The 19,041-nt window shown below is 43.7% G+C and overlaps 1 protein-coding gene across 1 annotated transcript; it reads right to left on the bottom strand.

Moving 5' to 3' along the window:
- Nucleotides 1–382: 382 nt before the first annotated feature.
- On the bottom strand, nucleotides 383–9,937 carry nudt4b (nudix (nucleoside diphosphate linked moiety X)-type motif 4b). Its single transcript, XM_077006819.1, has 5 exons — nucleotides 9,467–9,937; nucleotides 4,041–4,151; nucleotides 3,636–3,680; nucleotides 3,441–3,528; nucleotides 383–2,025 (listed from the first exon to the last, which is right to left on the bottom strand). The coding sequence occupies exons 1-5, from the start codon at nucleotides 9,560–9,562 to the stop codon at nucleotides 1,829–1,831; spliced, it is 537 nt and encodes a 178-aa protein (XP_076862934.1). The 5' UTR covers nucleotides 9,563–9,937; the 3' UTR covers nucleotides 383–1,828.
- Between the last annotated feature and the right edge of the window lie 9,104 nt (nucleotides 9,938–19,041).

The following is a 19,041-nucleotide window of genomic DNA, read 5'->3' as shown; positions in this document are numbered from 1 at the left end:
TAAACTTCAGTCTACAATTTATATGAGCTCCAGTCATACAAAGTTAATTGGCAAAATACTGCTGTGAAAGTTAACTGAAGCCACTTTATGCAAAGTGAAAAGGACCATTGCTGCCAGTTTGTGTGGTTCATAATCATTACAACTTGGGTTTGTCTTTTACCACACAAGCCCAACTTGATGGTATACTTCTTGCATGGTGTGAGGTTCTGGAGGAAAGGATGGAGATTGGAGAGCATCATGAGATAATTCTCATAGAACCTGAGGGGCCATCAGAACATCATGAGGCCAATGGACACCTTAAACTGTTTCAGTGGGTAATCAGAATCCGCCGTTCCATACTGCCACCCCCCCCCTTCCATACTGCGTGCCCCCCCCCCATTCCCTTCAAGTATGGCACTGAAGAGGAAGTGTCTTTCTGTTTTGTTTTTTTACACAAACTTGACAGATACATATACTGCACACACACAAAAATACATAAAGAGAGGACTGTGAGGTGATATCTCCAGTATCCAACTTGTGTCCCACTAAAGATTCATATTGAGAGGTCAAGAATCCAGTTGATCAAAGAGTAGAGTTGGTTTTAGCAGCATTAATCAGCTCTAGGTAGGGATGGATGAACCCACATGTGCTGGTCTACAATCAGTCTCCTGACCCTCCCGAACTGTAATCTGGACCAATTTCAGGGAAACATGTTAGTCTGTTGGGAGACATTCTCGACCCCGAAGTTCAGTAGAATAAACAGCGGACCTCATTCGCCTGTACCAAATACAAAAAACCGTTTGTTGAACACGGTCCTGTTCACATTCAAACGGTGTCTCACACGTCTCTGCCCATCTCTAGAGGTGATTTAGGTCTGGGGAGATAATACACTTGTACTGGACAATTGATGCAATTACTAGCAAAAGCTCTTTTTTTAAATCACAGTTTGCTTCTGTCATATTCATATAAATAGAAAAAAGATAGAAAAGATTTCAGCAGAAGTCAACACATTGGCTTTTCACGTAAAATTTGACAATTATCTTTAGTTCTTGGGAATACTTACAAAGGATTGTTTGATCTTAGCATTAGTGATGAATGTCTGTAAGACTATCTTAAATGTAACATTAAAACCCCCTCTGATGATTGATTCAGAAGAACAGTTCGACATTCCTGTCATTCAAAATTAACACCCAAGCCTAGTGTTAAAGGAGCAATGATTAAAGGGATGTCTCTGCATGGTTTTAGGAGTGTTAAAGGGAGGTTTCTGTTCATTTCACAGCATCAATGCTGAAATGTATGCACAGGCTATAGCGGGGCAAAGGCCTGAGACTCAGTCAGATTAATTTAAGGGTTAAATACAGTGAGGTACACGTGTCTGGGGATTACTGTGAATTATCCATTCTGCCCCGACTGAAGACAGGTGTAGGCAGCAATTCCCAAAACATTCCCAAAACCCCTCAATCTACAGGGGGGTAATCATGGGACTTGAGGTAACTTGATTTCAGATTTCCATTTAACCTGCAAAGCACATGTCACATGTGACTTGTATGTAATGGTTGCAACAGTGGTAGGAATAATAAAAACAATCATGATAGATAAATCTTATCAGACGTATAGTAACCCAGTTTGGTCAGTTACAGACCAAACATAAAAAAAAAAAAATGTACTTAAGGCAATCTTAAACCACATCCTGACAGGCTTCATGTCCGAGCGATAAGGGCTTCTCAAAAACCCCGCAGGCGGTGGAAGTCGTGTCCTCGCCGCGTCACAGAGCCAAGCAAGCGCCTGCGCGTGGTCAGTACAGATCCCAGATCAGTCCCTGGGGGTGGAGGAGTGTGGTGGAGCAGTCCTATCTGCGGGGGGCTGCGGCCGCCGTGCCGTAGCGAGGCGTGTTGTCGGTGGAGGGGGGTGGAGGCAGGAGGATGTTCCCATTGCTGGAGGCAGAACAGCTGAGCTGAAGGCGCCTCAGGTACTCTGCGTGGACGGGCTTATGGCTCTGCAGAACCTTGATGGCCTCTTCCACCGGGAACCATTCCCGCTTACGACCTGCAGGGGGAGACACAACACGAATCAGTGTGCCAAAATGTGGGACTCGTGGGATGGACAGCAGGGGGAGAGTAGGACTCGTTTGCTTTCGTCATGACAAAAAATAATTGAGTAAATGGAGCAAAAACAGTGTAGAATCAACTCCAAAGGCAACAGAAATACCGCATCACTGTGTATATACGTTGGTGTGAATTATATCTGGGATAGGAGTAAAACATTAAAATGTTAATTTCACATAACAGGCCATCTGGAACAGGGCAGTAACTGACTAGTAGGCCATCGAAATTTCATAAAAATGAAGGACAAAAACATTATACCAATATTGCCGCATCTTGTACCGACATCAGGCAAACCATGGATAGAAATGTCATTTTTGGGTGGGAGGGAGAGAAAAGTGTGTGCACGTGTGTGTGTGCACGTGTGTGTGTGCACGTGTGGGAACAATTCTGCGGTTCTGTGTGTGGGAACATTCTGAAGGGCACTGGAGAAATCAGGTGACTGTTGCAGTAAGAGTGGCGGAGGCCCTCTCTGGGTCTGCTGCGCCCGGCCCGTTCTGGCACACAGACGGCTCTCTTTCATCTCAGAACAGCGCATGAATTACACTCCGTTTCACACTACACCTGAATTTTTAAAATCTTCTGCAGGGCTTTGCCACTGCTATTCCCTTTATAAAACTTCCTAGTTGACAGATTGCCTTCTGGACCATAAACTTGATCAATGACATGTTTACTGGATATTCAAAGAGTCAAATACAGAAACTGTGGGAGGAGCCTGTCGTCATGCACAGCAGAAATTAGAATCTAATTTAAGAGATTCCTCAGACGTTCATCTTCCGGTTTTAAAAAGCGACTAGTGAAAGAAAATTCTATGTAAAACATTAAATTATGCTTTTTTTGAAAACAACCTATTTGGGGCAGTTGCTAAGTAAACAGTGGCCAACAGCAATGAAAGTAGTCTTAAAGCAGCGTGTTGAGTAAAGCTCTAACAGCAGTCCACAGTGTAGCGTTCCCAGCTTCAGTGTACAGTACACGACCTCCACAGTCGTCCATAAGACACGCGTGAAGGTCAGAACACGTGCTGAGGGACAGGAAGTGGTAGTCACACATTAATGGCAGTGCACGGAAGTGCAGGCATCAATCACGGTAGAAACTCCACGCGGGCCACTTCACACCAACTCTGCCCCTGCCGTTTAATACCCAAGCAGCTCTAAATTTACAGTAAATCGGCTTTCTGTGGATTATTGTTCCCTGCCAGTCTCTGCTTATAGCCAGGCAGGCCATTAAATCTGAAATAACATACGAGACACGTTTCAGCGTTATACATGGAGCAGGGATGCCCCCCCCACGTCCCCGGAGCCGAAGGAACAGGGACGTTCTCTCAGGCACGCGCACGGACGGGCTGCTGTGTCGACTTACCAATATTGACCGAGTCCTCCCAGGCGTCCAGGGTCTCCGTCACGGTCAGCACGTACACGTACGTGCGGTGCTTCCTGTCCTGGTTGTGCTGCGCGACATCACGACAGCGTATCAGCACGGTTTTACGAGCGTGGGGGCAACGGGACAGGGTGTAAAGGGGAATGGATTGGGGGGGTAGAGAGCAGAGAGCCTCACCTCAAACACACCCAGGAGGCGGCCCAGTTTCCCCTTCACTCCGGCCTGGACGGGACACACACGGGACACACACAGGAGAGCTTCAGGGTTCACGTCACTGACATTGTTAAGGAAGCCCCAGGGGGCCAGTCACATGAAAATAACACTTTCAGAACCTATTATTTTCATCCTAATTATTATCCCGAACACTAATGCTGTTGTGGCACTGCACCAACCAGTGGCACCATGTCTTGACCTTCACCCAACATCGTAGTCAGGACAGCAACCTTGTCTTGGTTGGTTTTGCGTCACCTCCGCCAACATGTTTATATGAACAGAGCGCTCAGGGATCTTAATGCATGGCAGGCTGTGAATGCGACAGTTTCTAAGCTATTGGTATGGGTGACTGTAATGATGATGCCCCACCTCTTCATAGACCTCCCGCACGGCTGCCCCGCAGGGCTCTTCCTCCGGCTCCATTCCTCCCCCCGGCACGATCCACTGATCCGGATGACGACTGCTGCTTACCAGCAACACCTGCCAAACGAGGCAACTCGTTACTGGGCGACATACGCCTTTAAAAAGACAAGGCCGTGCATGGCGCCATGTACACAGTGAAGGCTCATTTAACCAGGATGCACTTAGCGTGTAACGCAAATACACTTCAAGTCATACGCTAGCATTTGTTTCTCCTTTTGGCTTTAATCACGCAAATCGTATTGTATCGCAGGTAAATGCCCCCGAACGGTTGCCGTATTTCCAAATCTGAGATGACGTTAAATGGTGGGTGTGTGGTGTGAAGGCTGAGATTGCTTGGCTAGAGTGCTCCGGTGTCAGAAAGACGATATGGTGATCATCGAAATCGCCGCGTCCTGTGGGAACAAGTATGTGAGGATTAATCGAACTCCGTTCTGTCGACCAATAAGAGCTCGCGCGCATTTATGTTTGCGCCCACCGAGCCTTGGACCCTGTCCCAGAAACAGTTCCTTTGCAGACATGATAAATGAACTAGACTAGGCTGTGTGTACCGCTTGTAACTGGTATTCAGTCCAGTGTGTCATGGGCTTTAGGGAAAACTCTGCTGGGTAGCTCCTAGCCTCTCCCTGATCTAGTCATGTTAGGTAGTGGAAGATCGCCAATTCTTCCTGCATTGCTTACCTCGGTTACTTAGTAAACACTGATAACATGCAGTTTAAAGGACATGCAGTTACACATGCGTTTAAATTTGTTTTATTTGCCAGTGCGACTGACAGTAGCGACGTGTGAGGATATTCTGTTGCATTTGTAGGCGACCCGTAAATGGACCCGACAGTTCTAATAGGTAGGTGAGAAATGGGGCCCCAGATATTCTACAGGCATGCGGAGTCATCAGATAACGGGCAGCGTCTCTTTCTGCCAAATGGTGGAAAAGCACCAGAAGACATCCTGCCTAAACGTGAACAGAATAAGTACAGTCCACCAGCAGCAGGCACGATAACTGCCTTTACTTTCGTTTGATCTGTATGAGCAGTCTTCATCCAGGTCATGTCTGGTAGGACAGAAATTGATTAACATGGAAGTTTTTTGTATCATTTCCATCCGATGTATGATGTTCACGTGACTCCAAATTACCAGGTGGAGTTGAGTTCATGGTGTCGTTTACAGTAAACAGATTCCACCCTCTTTCAGAGAGAGATGACGTACATCCAGACCACTAAAAACTGCATGGAATCAAGAAAGAAAAAAAAAGGCCTCTCTCCCTGGAGGAACTTATTGTGTTTAGTATGTTGGAGTGTAACTTGATCGTGGGTTGTGAGCTTGTTTACGGATGCAGCCCAGGTGCTGAAGTAATGTAGAACAGGGTCTCTCGGACACACGGCGGCTACCGTGCCACGATCCGTGTGATGGCAGCAGACTGCACTTTGCAAAGTGATGCGCTGATCCACAGGTTGCCGGGATGGCTTGAGGTAGGGTCTGCTGGGTCTGCTCGGCCACGGTGAGACACGGATGAGCGGCGTGAATTTCTGCTCTGCCATAAAGACAGCCCACCAGCCACCACAGGCTTCCTCCTGGCCTACTAAACCAGACTGTGGGGTTACGCTTAAGGCTCAGTAAACTTTTGACAGGGTCAGTCTGGATATTTGGGCATATATTTATCAACCTGAAGATCAATAATAGACCTGATCAATAGATCAATAATCAAATCTGGACCTCAAATCCAAATCCAGTCCTGGATTTCATGATCTCTTGTAGTTGATTAAATGACTAATGCAACTGGTTGGCCACTCCATCATTAGACCTGTCTCCTAGATAAAGGGTGGGTGGAAAACCTGTAGGACCTAAACCTTGAGGACTGTGATTGAATAGCTCTGGATTACAGCCTCTGCCAGCCCCCGGCGACATACCAAACATGTGACTAGAGTGCATGAAGCAGCAGCCGTCCATCAGGGTGCACGCACGCATGTGCCATGGGCCCCAGGACACACAGACGTGTGATGAGAGGCCCGGTTAGTGCGTAGACTTTCGGATCTGGCCGAGACCGTGGCATTTCACTGGGCACCGAAGACCAAGAGGAAAATAAACACCCCACAGACAGTGTTAGTGTAAACACGTTTTCAGTGTTTTCCACTGGGCAAAAGCACAGCATTGTTTCAAAGTTTCCTACACCTGATCCAGTTTTACAAATGGCCTGAATGCAAGCTCAATAAGGCATCAGAGCAAGGATGACGTTGTTGTGTGTAGCTAATGTTTTGGTTAGTATGGTTTGGTTAGACCTTGTAACTCTGTTCAAAGGTCCGCTCTGACAACAAGGTCTAGAGGACTAACTTGTGTAGTTCTCCGTGCCTCATTTACAGTGCTTTATGTCTCCGTTCACTGTATATTATTTTGAACAGAATCATTTACAACAAATGGAATCTAGAATTATCCTATTCCATCATTCTTTCTTTTTTTAGAACAAGGAAAAATGTTTGGAAAGGAAATCCCTGATATGTCTCAATAAACCTGTCCACTTTTCCAGTGTAAAGCCATAGCAGGAATACTGACAGGCTGAAAGTCGTTAGGACATTTCATGTTATTAGAGGTAAAAATGTCAGCTCAGGAGTGCCGAGCTCTAGAGGGTAGTGCTCCAGTCATAAACAGGGACACAAACACACCCATGTGAGACTGTGTGCTTCTGTTTGACCGTCAATGATCATTCTTCTCGTTCAGAGAGGGAACGGCGCAAGGCCAACAGCAATAATGTGCAGTTAGGTGCCCCTAAACAAGCGAAGCATTGGAATAACAAATTCAAAATGAACCATATAATGATCATAATTATAGGATGATTCTTTGGGCGACATGTTTTTAGCTGTTCTAATCTCCTGTGTCACAGCCACCTGTTATTGTTCCCCATATGTGGGGGAAACATCAGATAAACAGAGTGGCTATTTTATAAATGGTTTTGGTGATTATTGCCTCAAATGAAAAAGCTCAAATAGGCAACATAGGTTACAACGCACATCCTTTTTTTAATATAAAAAGTTGACAGTGAAGTTCTTATGCTTACAGTAATTTACTGCATGTACATGACCAGGAGGTGACTTCTTTTTGCAGGAAAACGTGCCAACAAGATGACACAGAACTGCTTTTAACAAACCTGATTGAACTCACCAAGGTAAAGTTCTATATTAGACTGATTTCTCTGTTGGACTAATACCGATTTAGTACTGAGGTCTGGTCATGCTGGTCATGCCTGTCTGAAGGTGGCTCTCTACGACATATCTGTACCTGGTCTACTCAAAGTTAGGCCAGTGTAAGATGCAGGACGCTGTCTACATTTACAGTGCGCTGCAGACTTGACACATTGCCGCCCAGACGTGTGCACTGAAGATGGAAAGGAAAAGAAAGTACTAGTGAAATGAATCCCCCCCACAGCACAACTCTCCATCCATGCCAGATCAGTGATAAAAACTGGGGTGAGGAGCTGCGTCCTGCTGTGAAAGGCTAGTCTCTGTAACTGCTAACTGATCTATGGTCAGTTATGTGTCCACTCCCTCTGTGGGCCCATGAGGGCATAACTGATCTACAGTCAGTGGGGTGCCCGCTCCCTCTGTGGGCCCCACGCGGGCCTAACTGCTGTCACTGATCCCTCACCACCTGCACTTTCCCACTTCGCTCCCACACAAAGCGCGTGGCCAGCGCCAGACCTCTCCGGTTCAGTCAGGGAGGCTCGGACGCGCTGATCCCAGGCCAGCCGTGGCGGTTGGCTTACGGGGCCCGAGACGAGCGAAGTCGGTCTGGGAACAGTCCACAAAAGAGAGGGTAACTTGAGCAGTGGAGAGTAATCAGGATCCCTCGCTCCTGTTTCTGAGTGGCTTTCATGTCCGTCAGCATGGCAGAGTGAGGTGACTCAGCAAAGACTTGGGACCAGAGATACACCAACTGACAGTGACGCAGGCACACACACCAGCCCTGATGACTCACCACCGCCCGTACACACTTCCTCCATGGAGGCTCCATCCAGCCAACATGTCAAAACATAGTGACAAACACTACAAGTCTCCGGCCATAATTCACCTCACTTTATCATGTCTTGGTCAGCTCCAGGCCTGATAGCAACAGCAAAATAGGCCATGTGAAAAATTCTGCAAACATGCACAAAGGTTGAAATAGTTTACAAGACTTCTGAAGGCAACATTACTATTAAAATCAACGATTTCATCTTAAATTCAGGTTATACGTCTTGCCTAGTTCTGATAGGACCCTTTGATCCTATTCTAATTAAATTAATAGCAACATTATTTTTAAGAAACACACAAATATAACTGATGTGACATGCCAAAGCCTTGTGACCCCGCCAGACTGAAGGAGACTGGTTCCTAGAGGTGCTTCATTCTCTCGAGCAAACGTTTGTGTACATGAAAGGTCCACGGAGGCGTAGACTCCAGGAGAATATATTACGAGCACAAACTCTGCACTGTATTTAATTAGCTCCGTTTAACAAAAGGCCGACTCACACATATTATCCCCTTTAACATGGACACGAACAATACAATGACTTGATTCACTTAAGTCGCAAATCACGGTCAAGTGATGGTCTACTCAATATATGCACAGTACCAGACTGCGACAAAATAAAAGGTACGAGAAGATAGTCAGGTACAACATAACTAAAGATCTAGTTTTGCGGTTACCTGCAATAACCTGGTGCGTGTATGTTGTAACAACTGGATTATCTCCAGTACCGTGCTGCATGATTGTTATGGGCTATAAATCGTGAAAGCTGCAAGTCTTTTGGAAGCTCGGTCTGAATTCAGCAGATCTTCTCAAAATCAAAATAAGCATCGAGTGCAGCACTGGTGTAATACACATAAAGGTGAAAGTAGCGGGAATGATGTAGATGTACTTCAGCTTCTGCGGGAACACAAGCGGCATTGCCCTCCAGCCACAGACGCGCGAGCTCTTCCCGCCCCCGAGACGCCAGGCGGTAGCGCGTGCGTGCGCGCGCGCTCCCTCGCGCTGTTGCAGTTGTGCTGCAAACTAGACCGAACTGGATGGCCGCGGGCAGAAAATGGATCAAAAACCACGTTTCTGTTTAACTGTTCACCCCATACCGAGCGGCACATGACATTAATACCATTGTATGAATATTAAAAACATGTACCGTCTCTTGCCGTTTTGTATGAGCTTCGAGAAATCTAAAGGTTTAACACGTTACATTGGGGACGTTGGGGAAGATTGGGAGAGGCTACAGCCCACAGCCTTGGTAACCTTGCCTTTAGCCAAATACTGTTTACACATAATTGTCAGTTTTAATTTAAGAAAATGTCAGTTAAGAGCACTGGAGGCAAAATGACTACGACGCCCCCTTTAACGTTTCTCGCCCACCATACCTCGTCTTCTCGCTCGTTCTTGAAACACAAGCATGCCGCTCGCCGTCTGAAGCCCTCGCCGTCGTACGTCCTCGTCTGGTTGGGTTTGAACTTCATGGTGCAGAGTCGATTCAACCGCTACAGATATCCGAAAAGTCACCGAGACGCAGAGAACGACCGAGTCCGCCGAGTCATGAAGCGATGCGGGAGCCAGAGAACAACCAGCATCGGTGTGGAGTGCTCACAGGGACAAACCTCACGAAAACACTTCCATAGGCCTATATTATCAGGTGAATCCTTGCGTAGATTTTAATGTCCGCAATCATCCGTTCAGCCGTTTATCGCTTCCAGTACACAACCCATACTCTTGGCAATTTTTCTTGAGTCCTCCGGTATATATGTGTAACCTCGGTAAGCTACACCCTCCCACCCCTTAACTCAAATGCGCAGTTGTCTCGGCTGACTGAGAACTGGCTCTCCAACAGGCGACTCAGTGTACTGCTGCTCCGACACCCAAGATCACAACATTACAGCGTATCTGAATATCTACACAAATTCGCTATTAACTCCAATCAATACTCTCGCAAGTAAAGAATGAAACTAACAAACAAAAATATTAATCCAAGTTATGCTATGGTCGAGGCAGATAACCAGCATGAGCTCCAAATGGCATGTCCTGTACATGATCCCGTTATCAATAGGTGGGATCAATAGGGCTAACAGAATGAGCAAAGGAATGAATTACACCAGAGTTGTTTGTTTTCCACACTAATAGAGGGCTTGGATTATGTTAGTGTGTGTAGTCTCTTTAAGTGGATTTGTTTAGATGACATTTTTCCAAAATAAATGTAACTACTGATCTGATTATCCCAGAAACATGACATTGTGAGTTTAAGGTTGTAAGAATTTGAATGCTCTTTCAAAATTATTTGTTAACACTGTGTACACAGAGATAAGTTGATGAACTAATTTAAACAGAGATTTCCCATATCTCAGAGGGTGTGTGGATTCCAACGTCTTGACCAATGGCAAATGTGACTAAATATCAAGATTAAATGCTGAAGAACTCAACACACATGTAATCTTTGATCATTACCTCATCCATGGTGACTTAGAAATTCTTGGACTGTAACCTTAAAATAGAACACTGCTACTGCTGCTAACCTGCTCCAAGGCAGGTCTAAAGGAGCCGGTGACTTCACTCATCTACCTATTCACGGGGATTACATTGCAGGGATGAAATGCTACTTAAATGATCACTGACCCACAGAATCATAGGAACATCAATTTAGGGATTCGTAATTGTGCCATCATGGATTCTAGAATAATGATGACTCTTCACTGAGCCATCAGTCTAGATAACTACAACAAATATAAACTGTCACAACTGAGCAGAAATGCAATCAGGAATGCAATTCAGTTGAACAACTTCATGATTGTACAAAGAATTTGATTAGAGAAATAAATAGTAGATATATGGATAACTTAATATGGGGAAATGTGTGAATGTTCAGGTTGTAGAATTTTCAACAAAATAGGCCCAAAATAGTCAGAAAATAAAAAGACCAAGTAATGTTTTGATGTTCAGTTTCCGAGAAGACTGGAAGACCGGTCCCATTGTGTTGGGGAGAGTTTCCATTGAACTATGAACAAAAGTGATCTAGTGTCTGTTTGTAAGTCAGGTCATGTGCTGGGTGCTGGCAATGCAGGCCTTATCCCCCCTCTACTATAGGGGAGTAAGTTTTGATTTTGTGAGCGTACCATGCGTTGTATTTACAGAATTGATCAGTTTGAACAACCGTAGGCCCGTTTCACTCAGTAAACATGCAGGGGCCACCCTCACGCATGACCTCCAGTGGTTAAACACAACACTGCACTGGGAAACCACCAAACGGACGATGACAAAGTCGCCACAGGAAGGACACGCATCCGCACAGATGAAAGCTAGGAGATGAAAAAAGCATCTGACTTCGGAGAACGGACGGTAAGACCTGTGCTCCTCGTGCCAGTGAGATAAGTCAGTAACCTACCCCCTGTTTCTGATTGTCCTTTGGCCAACAGAGCGGAACAAAATTCCTTTTTAAAAAGGGACGAGGAGAACTGCACAAAATCTACAGAACAAGAAGTCCTCTTAGCGTCCGCTCCACAGGGTGGCACGTGTAGCGTGAGCAAGCCTGGAAGAGTCTGGATGGTTGGTCCGCTGGGTTCTCGCCACACTGCTCTCTCTACGCACTCAGATAGCAGACAGTGCACTCTGAAGAATGATGTGTGTGCAGTCAAGAGCGGCTTGAGCAGAGGGGCCACACACAGTCTCTCTTCATACGTACTCCATTCGATTCCACCTCCTTTTGCAGACTGCCTGCAGACTGGATAGCAGTGTGCTTGGATTCTCTGTCTGATTTAAATGCATAAGTGGGATGAAAAGATAGATGAGAAAATTTGGAGGGGGGGGGTCTGCTGACACCTGGTCTTCAGTGGGACTGGCTTGTGATTTATGAGATCAGTGCCACCTTACTCAGTCTGCCACGCCGACCATCGTACACGCAGCCACTGCACCTCTCGCATTTCAGCTGCAGCCCACATGCAATCGTGTGCTTATCCCAATTCCCTTCGTCCCAAATGCATCGTGGGTTCCTACCAATCGATCTTAAATATTTGTTGAGACATCAAAACAACCAGCTCAGAATTTATGTACAATATACCACTTTTATAGATGTTAAAACAGAATTTCTAATTCACTCACGCAGCTTAGCTTCTGGAGCACTGCTGTATTTGAGTGTCAGAACAAAATAATATCAGTTTCATTGCTCTTTGGTGAAGCGGAAACTGCACTGGTATTATGTACATATACAGAGACTAGGACAGCAGCTGTGGAGTTGCTCATTTATCATGCACTCATAGAGTCAACTCTGCTATACTGGCCTGGGTCTGCCTGCTTGGTTTTCCCCTTGTGATGAAACTGCCCCACTGGTGTCAGAGTAAAATATAGACGCTCCCTTGGCACACTCATGGCATATATCACCGGTGCTTAAATCACTAGCATTACTTTTCACAGCTGCAAAGGCACAGAAATAAATGCCGACCGAGAACCGACAAAAATACGTTAATAGTTTAAAAAAAAATTAACTTTGAACTATTCAAAGAGGTAGTGATGAAATGGAGTTATGCAATAACTGAAATGAAAGATCTGGCCAAACCCCTCCTTTTTTAGCTAATTTCCTGTGAATATGGTGATAAAATGTATTCTCCCTGTTCTTCTTTCACTCCTACATCTATCTGTTGACCATGTAAGGAGGGTAAAGCAGAAGTCACCTAGAACTCCAGCCCAAGTGCTCAGGAATTCGTTCTCTACACTCCCACAGTTCCACAATCACTCGTCACCTCATAACACACCCATCAGCTGAAGGTGCGGTCTTCACTGCTGTAGTTCTTATTTGCTTTTGAAGGTGGAGTGACATCTTTAACATGTCTAGTCAATGAGTGTGTCACTATCAACAAATAAGCGAGGGGGGGGGGGGGGGGTGGCGGCGGCGAGTTTAAATTGCTGAGGAGCAATTTCGATTGGAGGATCGTGCTCTCTGTCTGAGATTTTTTGTTATTAATCTTTTTTGCTGATGCTGGTCCAGCGTGTCGCGTGCCAGTGAATATGCCTCGGTGTGCTAACGGTGGCATACGTGGTTGCCGACCCCTGGCCTACAACATTGCATACACGGCATGCTGCTATAGTGCTGTGCAAGTCTTCAGGCACCAATTGATTTGTTATTTTAGCAGTGGTTTCTAAGTCTCTTAACATACAAACAAAAAAATACAGGAATGTAAGCAATAACAAAAAAAAAATCCATTAAACATGGCTTACTCATGTAACATCAGTATTTAGTCTGACCTCCCTTGGCACTAAGCACATGTTGAAAGTTTTTTGGGAGACTGCCCTGACGTTTTCTGGTCTATGGCAGGCCTTTTCCCAAAGCTCTTCTTTTAATTTAGCCCATCCTTTTCTGCTATTGTTAAGTATAAGGGGAGTCCTTATACCTTTGCTAAAACAATGTGTCTAAGGATTTAGTACAGTTACAGTAGTGTGTGTCATTGGTGACTAAGGGCAACGGAGAATAATAATAATAATAATAATACATTTTATTTATATAGAATAGGGTAATGCTGACCTTTTGAAGATTATTAGATTAACAAATATTCACTTAAAACAGTTCTTTGATCTAATTTGTCCTGGGAGTAAAATAATAGTTTCCTGGAATTTTGATCCATGCTGAGATCCGACCCAGTAAGCTAGCAGTTCATGTAGCAAAGGCACAGTCATTGTCCTCAGAGGACTCAGGAGAGCAAGCCCAAACGTGACATGGCACATCTGCATTCAATTCAATTACCTGGAAACCATAGCAATCCCCCCATAGCAAATTGCTATGCCATCTGTGCATCTGTGTCATGTCTGTGAATTTGAAATTTTTTTTTTTGGTGAGCATTGTTTTGGACATTGTGCAGAAGTTACCATAAGACCTGTGATCTTCTAACATCACATTAGAAGAGCATAAACAGTAATCTTTGCTGGCACACAGTATCCTGTATTCAGAATACATCAATCCAGAGTGTTGCTGTTTTTCAACCCCCATGATTATTCCTCATAGTCTAGATTAAATGGGATTTATAATCACCTCATAATATTAGCCTTTTAGCAATCTGCATGAAAACAACATTGGCAATCTCTAACATATCAGTTTCAGACACAATTTACCATGTACCAGACACCTTTCAAGCAAGACATTATTTAAAAGAATATTTGTATGTGAATGTATGTGCAAGAGACATCACCATGTAGCTGACATCCAGATTATCCTTAATAATACAGGCGAGGCGACGCCGTCTTTTTTAGGCGAGCGCTCTGCACTCTAATCCCACTGACAGGTTGGGAGCAAGCCTGGAATTCCAATATGCAATCATGGGAAACCTTTAGTTATAGGACCAAACAATATGAAGACATTGTAATTTACAGATTGTGTGAAGGTATGACAAAACAAGAGATAGAAGTATAGTTTACACTGGAGCCATGGCCACTGAAGAGTTTTACAACAAGGGTCTGATTCTTTCATCATGCCTTGGGAGCTTGCAAATCCAAATAAATAAAGAAAGCAAGGTGCATTTAAGCATGTTTTGGTAATTTTTGCACATCAGCTTTTAGAATATAGAATATATTCCATTACATATGAACATGTTTTAATAAGCTTTGCGTTAAGCTAGCTGGGCTGTGCCAGGGACTGTCAGAACTATTATATTGTTCAGATCGAGTTGGAAGCTCTCATGACTACCAATACCAACCAATCATATCACTTCATAGGAGCTTTAAACTAAGTAGTTTCCTAGCAACACACAGTCCAGATTCCAACTGTAAGTAGAACCGGGTACACTATATTGCCAAAAGTATTCGCTCACGTTCCTTGACTCACATACAACCATAAGTGACATCCCATTCCTAATCCATTGGGTTCAATATGACGTTGGTCCACCCTTTGCAGCTAGAACAGCTTCAACTCTTCTGATAAGGCTGTCCACAAGGTTTAGGAGTTTATGGAGATTTTTAACCATTCTTCCAGAAACTCATTTGTGAGGTTTTGGAATTGTCCAAAATGTCCAAAATTGGTATGTTGAAGCATTCAGAAGCATTCGTTCCTTTTTCACTGGAACTAAGGGTCCAAGCCCAGCTCCTGAAAAACAACCCCACACCATACACCATATTCCCCCTTCCACCAAACTTTACACTTGGCACAATGCAGTCAGACAAGTATCATTCTCCTGGTAACCACCAAACCCAGACTCGTCCATCAGATTGCCAGATGGAGAAGCACGATTTACACCACTGCGTCCGATGCTTTGCATTGCACTTGGTGATGTATGGCTTGGATGCAGCTGCTCAACCATGGAAACTTCTCATGGAAACTTTCCCATGAAGTTCTCTTGAACTAATCTGAAGGCCACATGAAGTTTGGATGTCTGTAGTGATTGACCCTGTAGAAAGTTGGCGACCTCTTCACACTATGTGCTTCAGCATCTGCTGACCCCACTCTGTCAGTTTACATGGCCTACCACTTCATGGCTGAGCTGCTGTCATTCCCAAACACTTGCATTTTCTTATAATACAGCTGACAGTTGATTATGAAATATTTAGGACCGAGGAAATTTCATGACTGGATTTGTTGCATACGTGGCATCCTATCACGGATCCATGCTGGAATTCACTGAGGTCCTGAGAGCGACCCATTCTTTCACAATAGAGGGTTTTCCATCCACCGAGTTTTTGCGCATTTTGAAAATGCGCATGAAAAAAGCTGGATGGAAAAAGTCCAAAATTCGAAAAAAGCCCCAAATATCGCAAAAAGATTTTTACGCTAGGAGGAGGTGGAACAGTTAGACTATCGCATCGCCAAAATTCTGAAAAACTGGATGGAAAAGGGTTTTTTCGCATAAACGATGACGTATCATGCCTCAAGTCATGTGGTTCTGTACATGATCGCAATGTAAAGATGGCAAATGCATACAAAAACAGTTCTGGAGAGAGCAAAAATTGAATTTAACTTCTCCATGTATAGAAAGATGGATGTAAAAACCACTATTGTTTGGCGTCCTCTCACGTGATCTAAATAATAATAATACATTTTATTTGGTATAGCGCTTTTCAGGACACTCAAAGACGCTTTACAGTACAAAATTACAAGCAGCGTAATGACTACAATACATTACAATATAGAACAACATTATAAGAAACAAAGATAATTAGTACTAGATAAAACAAATAAGAAGAAGATAAATGTGTAGCATCATAAATTAAAAGCGGATCTGAAGAGGTGAGTTTTTAAAAGAGATTTAAAAGTGGAAAAATTGTAAAGTTAAACTGTAAAGTTTATTCGCATAACTGTAATGAATGGAAACAAGACTTAATTCGCATTTTTTTCTGCCGAAACTTGGAAATTGCGCATTACTTTTTCGAAAGGTTTGGATGGAAACCCCGCTAATGTTGGTAAAAACAGTCTGCATGCCTAGGTGCTTAATTTTATACATCTGTGGCCATGGAAGTGATTGGAACACCTGATTCCGATCATTTGGATGGGTGAACGAATACTTTGGGCAATATATTGTACCAATATATTGTACCATGAACCTGCTCAAGTCCGACACAGGGCCTGATGATGATCAGATCACATCGTGCTGCTAGCATATTACACACAACAGGAGTCAGAAATCTTGCCTAAAACAGGATGAGCAGAGAGAGAGAAGTGAGTCCAGAGAGGGTACGGCGAGGAGAGGGGAGTGTTCCTGTCCTCAGAGAATGGAGCGGCACTCCATCTACTCCCATCTTTACAACACCAAGGAATAGTCGACCCACTGGGTGGTCAGATTATAATTTTTTTTTTTTTTTTACATTTTTTCAGAAAAAAAAGGAAAAAAAAAAAATTCCACACCATGATAGTATTTTCCAGATAAAAGCTGGGTTAAATATATAAAATGTATATATGTAGTACAAGATAAACAGAAGCTTGTTATGATGATACCAGACACTGAGTATAATGACTTGGACATGTATAGGGTTAGCAGACTGTGTGCCCTTGGGCTTGTCTGCGGTAATGCTGAGATCTGAGGACAAGAACCCAGAACAGTCTGTTCTTAGATCCTCAAAGGATGAAATATTCTGAAGGCACATTGCTTCTCTATCAATTGGTCAGAGACAACTTGCTCACCATTCTCATTACCCACCAAGACAGCATGCAATGAATACAGCTCAGATCATGAGGTTTCTTCTTTCTCCTGTCTCTCTCCTCTCTCTCTCTCTCTCTCTCTCTCTCTCTCTCTCTCTCTCTCTCTCTCTCTCTCTATTATACACACACATGTAATTTCTCTCAAAAAAGTGAAAATCTGCAAAAGTATGTGAACTCTTAGTTAGTAGCTTTTGCACCTTATTTTACAGCCATTTCTTCAACCAAACGTTATCTGTAAATGAGTGTCTCACATTTTTTGGCCCACTCCTCCTTGCAGAACTCCGCCAGGTGAGAGAGGTTGGAGAGACATGGTCCTGCATGTGCCACCCACTTCAGATCTTCACACAGCATTTCTATGGGATTGACTTTGACTGGGCCAATCCAGCATGCAAATCTTCTGTGTCTTAAGAAATTCCTTGGTAGTTTTGCTGGAATGTTTTGGGTTGTTGCCTTATAATAATCTATTTCCAGCTTCAATTCCCTGATGGATGGCAGGAGATTCTGGTCAAGAATCTTTGTCGATAAGCTTAGGAATTGATGATTCCCAATTAAATGGATTCGTCCAGGTCCAGAAGCAGAAAAGCAGGCCCAGACCTTCACATTTCCACCCCCACGCTTCATTGTTGGGAGGAGGTGCTCTGTGAGGTTCTTTATCCCAGATGTTGTCAGAGAAGTCTGCAGCTCTACGGAGGTGAGGTGTGTGTTAGTCTTTACCTGAACTATTATTTGTCTGATGCTTTTTGGTGCAAGTTTTGATGGCAGTCCACTTCTGGGCTTACGGTGATGCTGAATACCCTCCATTTGTAAATGATTTGTCTTATAGTGGATGGATGGAGCTGGCATTGTTAATCTGTTCACTTTATGTCTTGGTGGTTTAGTTGGTTTCCTCTCTGTTTTAATCAGAGTGGATCAAATCTTTTCCCCATTTGATTGGTCTGCTAAATTGATTACTTGAGCACTCATTTGTTTCACCTCAGTATTTTACCCAGTTGACTTTACCAATGCAGCTGTGGTTCATTTACTTTTGCATATGCTCTGATTCCATGTTTCAAGTAGTCTGCTGGCAACTCAGACAGTTCCCTCAAAACAAGTAAATGGAATTGATTAACATAGACCTGACATTTCATATTCAAAAACTGTATTGTGTGTGTGTATATACATAATACTATAACATACATTATATTATACTGTTTATAACCCACAAAAAACATGGGGCTAACCACCTCTCTGTACCACTCATGTACCACAATTAACCAGTGGAGTTAATACAGTAAAACAGTAAAAACAGTAAAACTATAATATTAGGGTATTGTCTTTAAATAATTAATTATTAAAGCTAAAAATAGGATAAAATAATATTGCTCATCTGCATTATAAAGACAAGAACTGCTTAGTTGACTCTGATGATAAATGTTGACTGCAGAGCAAATTATACTTAAACAGATATAGGTATCTGTAATATAAATACAGGTAAATGAGGTACAGTAATAAAAATACCAGAGGTTGGCATTCCAGGTTCAGAAAGTAAAAGTCCTCAACAGGATTTTTCTCAGGTTTCCTGGATTGTGTTGATTCCACTAATTTTTCCACTAATTTATAAAATCCTGGGAAGGACTTTGACTTCCTGAACCTGGAATTGCCGCCTCTGAAAAACATATGCATGTCTTCAAATGCATACATTTGAAACTGCAGAAAAATGAACGTCAAGTCTAAGTATTGTAGAATATACATTTCGTATGCATATTATAACAATTTGAATGATTGCAGTATGAGAAATCTGAACGACTCGTTTATCCCCTTTAATTAAATCGGGGGGGGGGGGGGGGGGGGGGGGGGGGT

This window comes from Brachyhypopomus gauderio, chromosome 5 (genome assembly GCF_052324685.1).
Source record: "Brachyhypopomus gauderio isolate BG-103 chromosome 5, BGAUD_0.2, whole genome shotgun sequence".
Taxonomy (NCBI): Eukaryota; Metazoa; Chordata; class Actinopteri; order Gymnotiformes; family Hypopomidae; genus Brachyhypopomus; species Brachyhypopomus gauderio.
The sequence above is the reverse complement of the archived record's forward strand: the minus strand, read 5'-3'. Positions and strand labels throughout refer to the sequence as shown.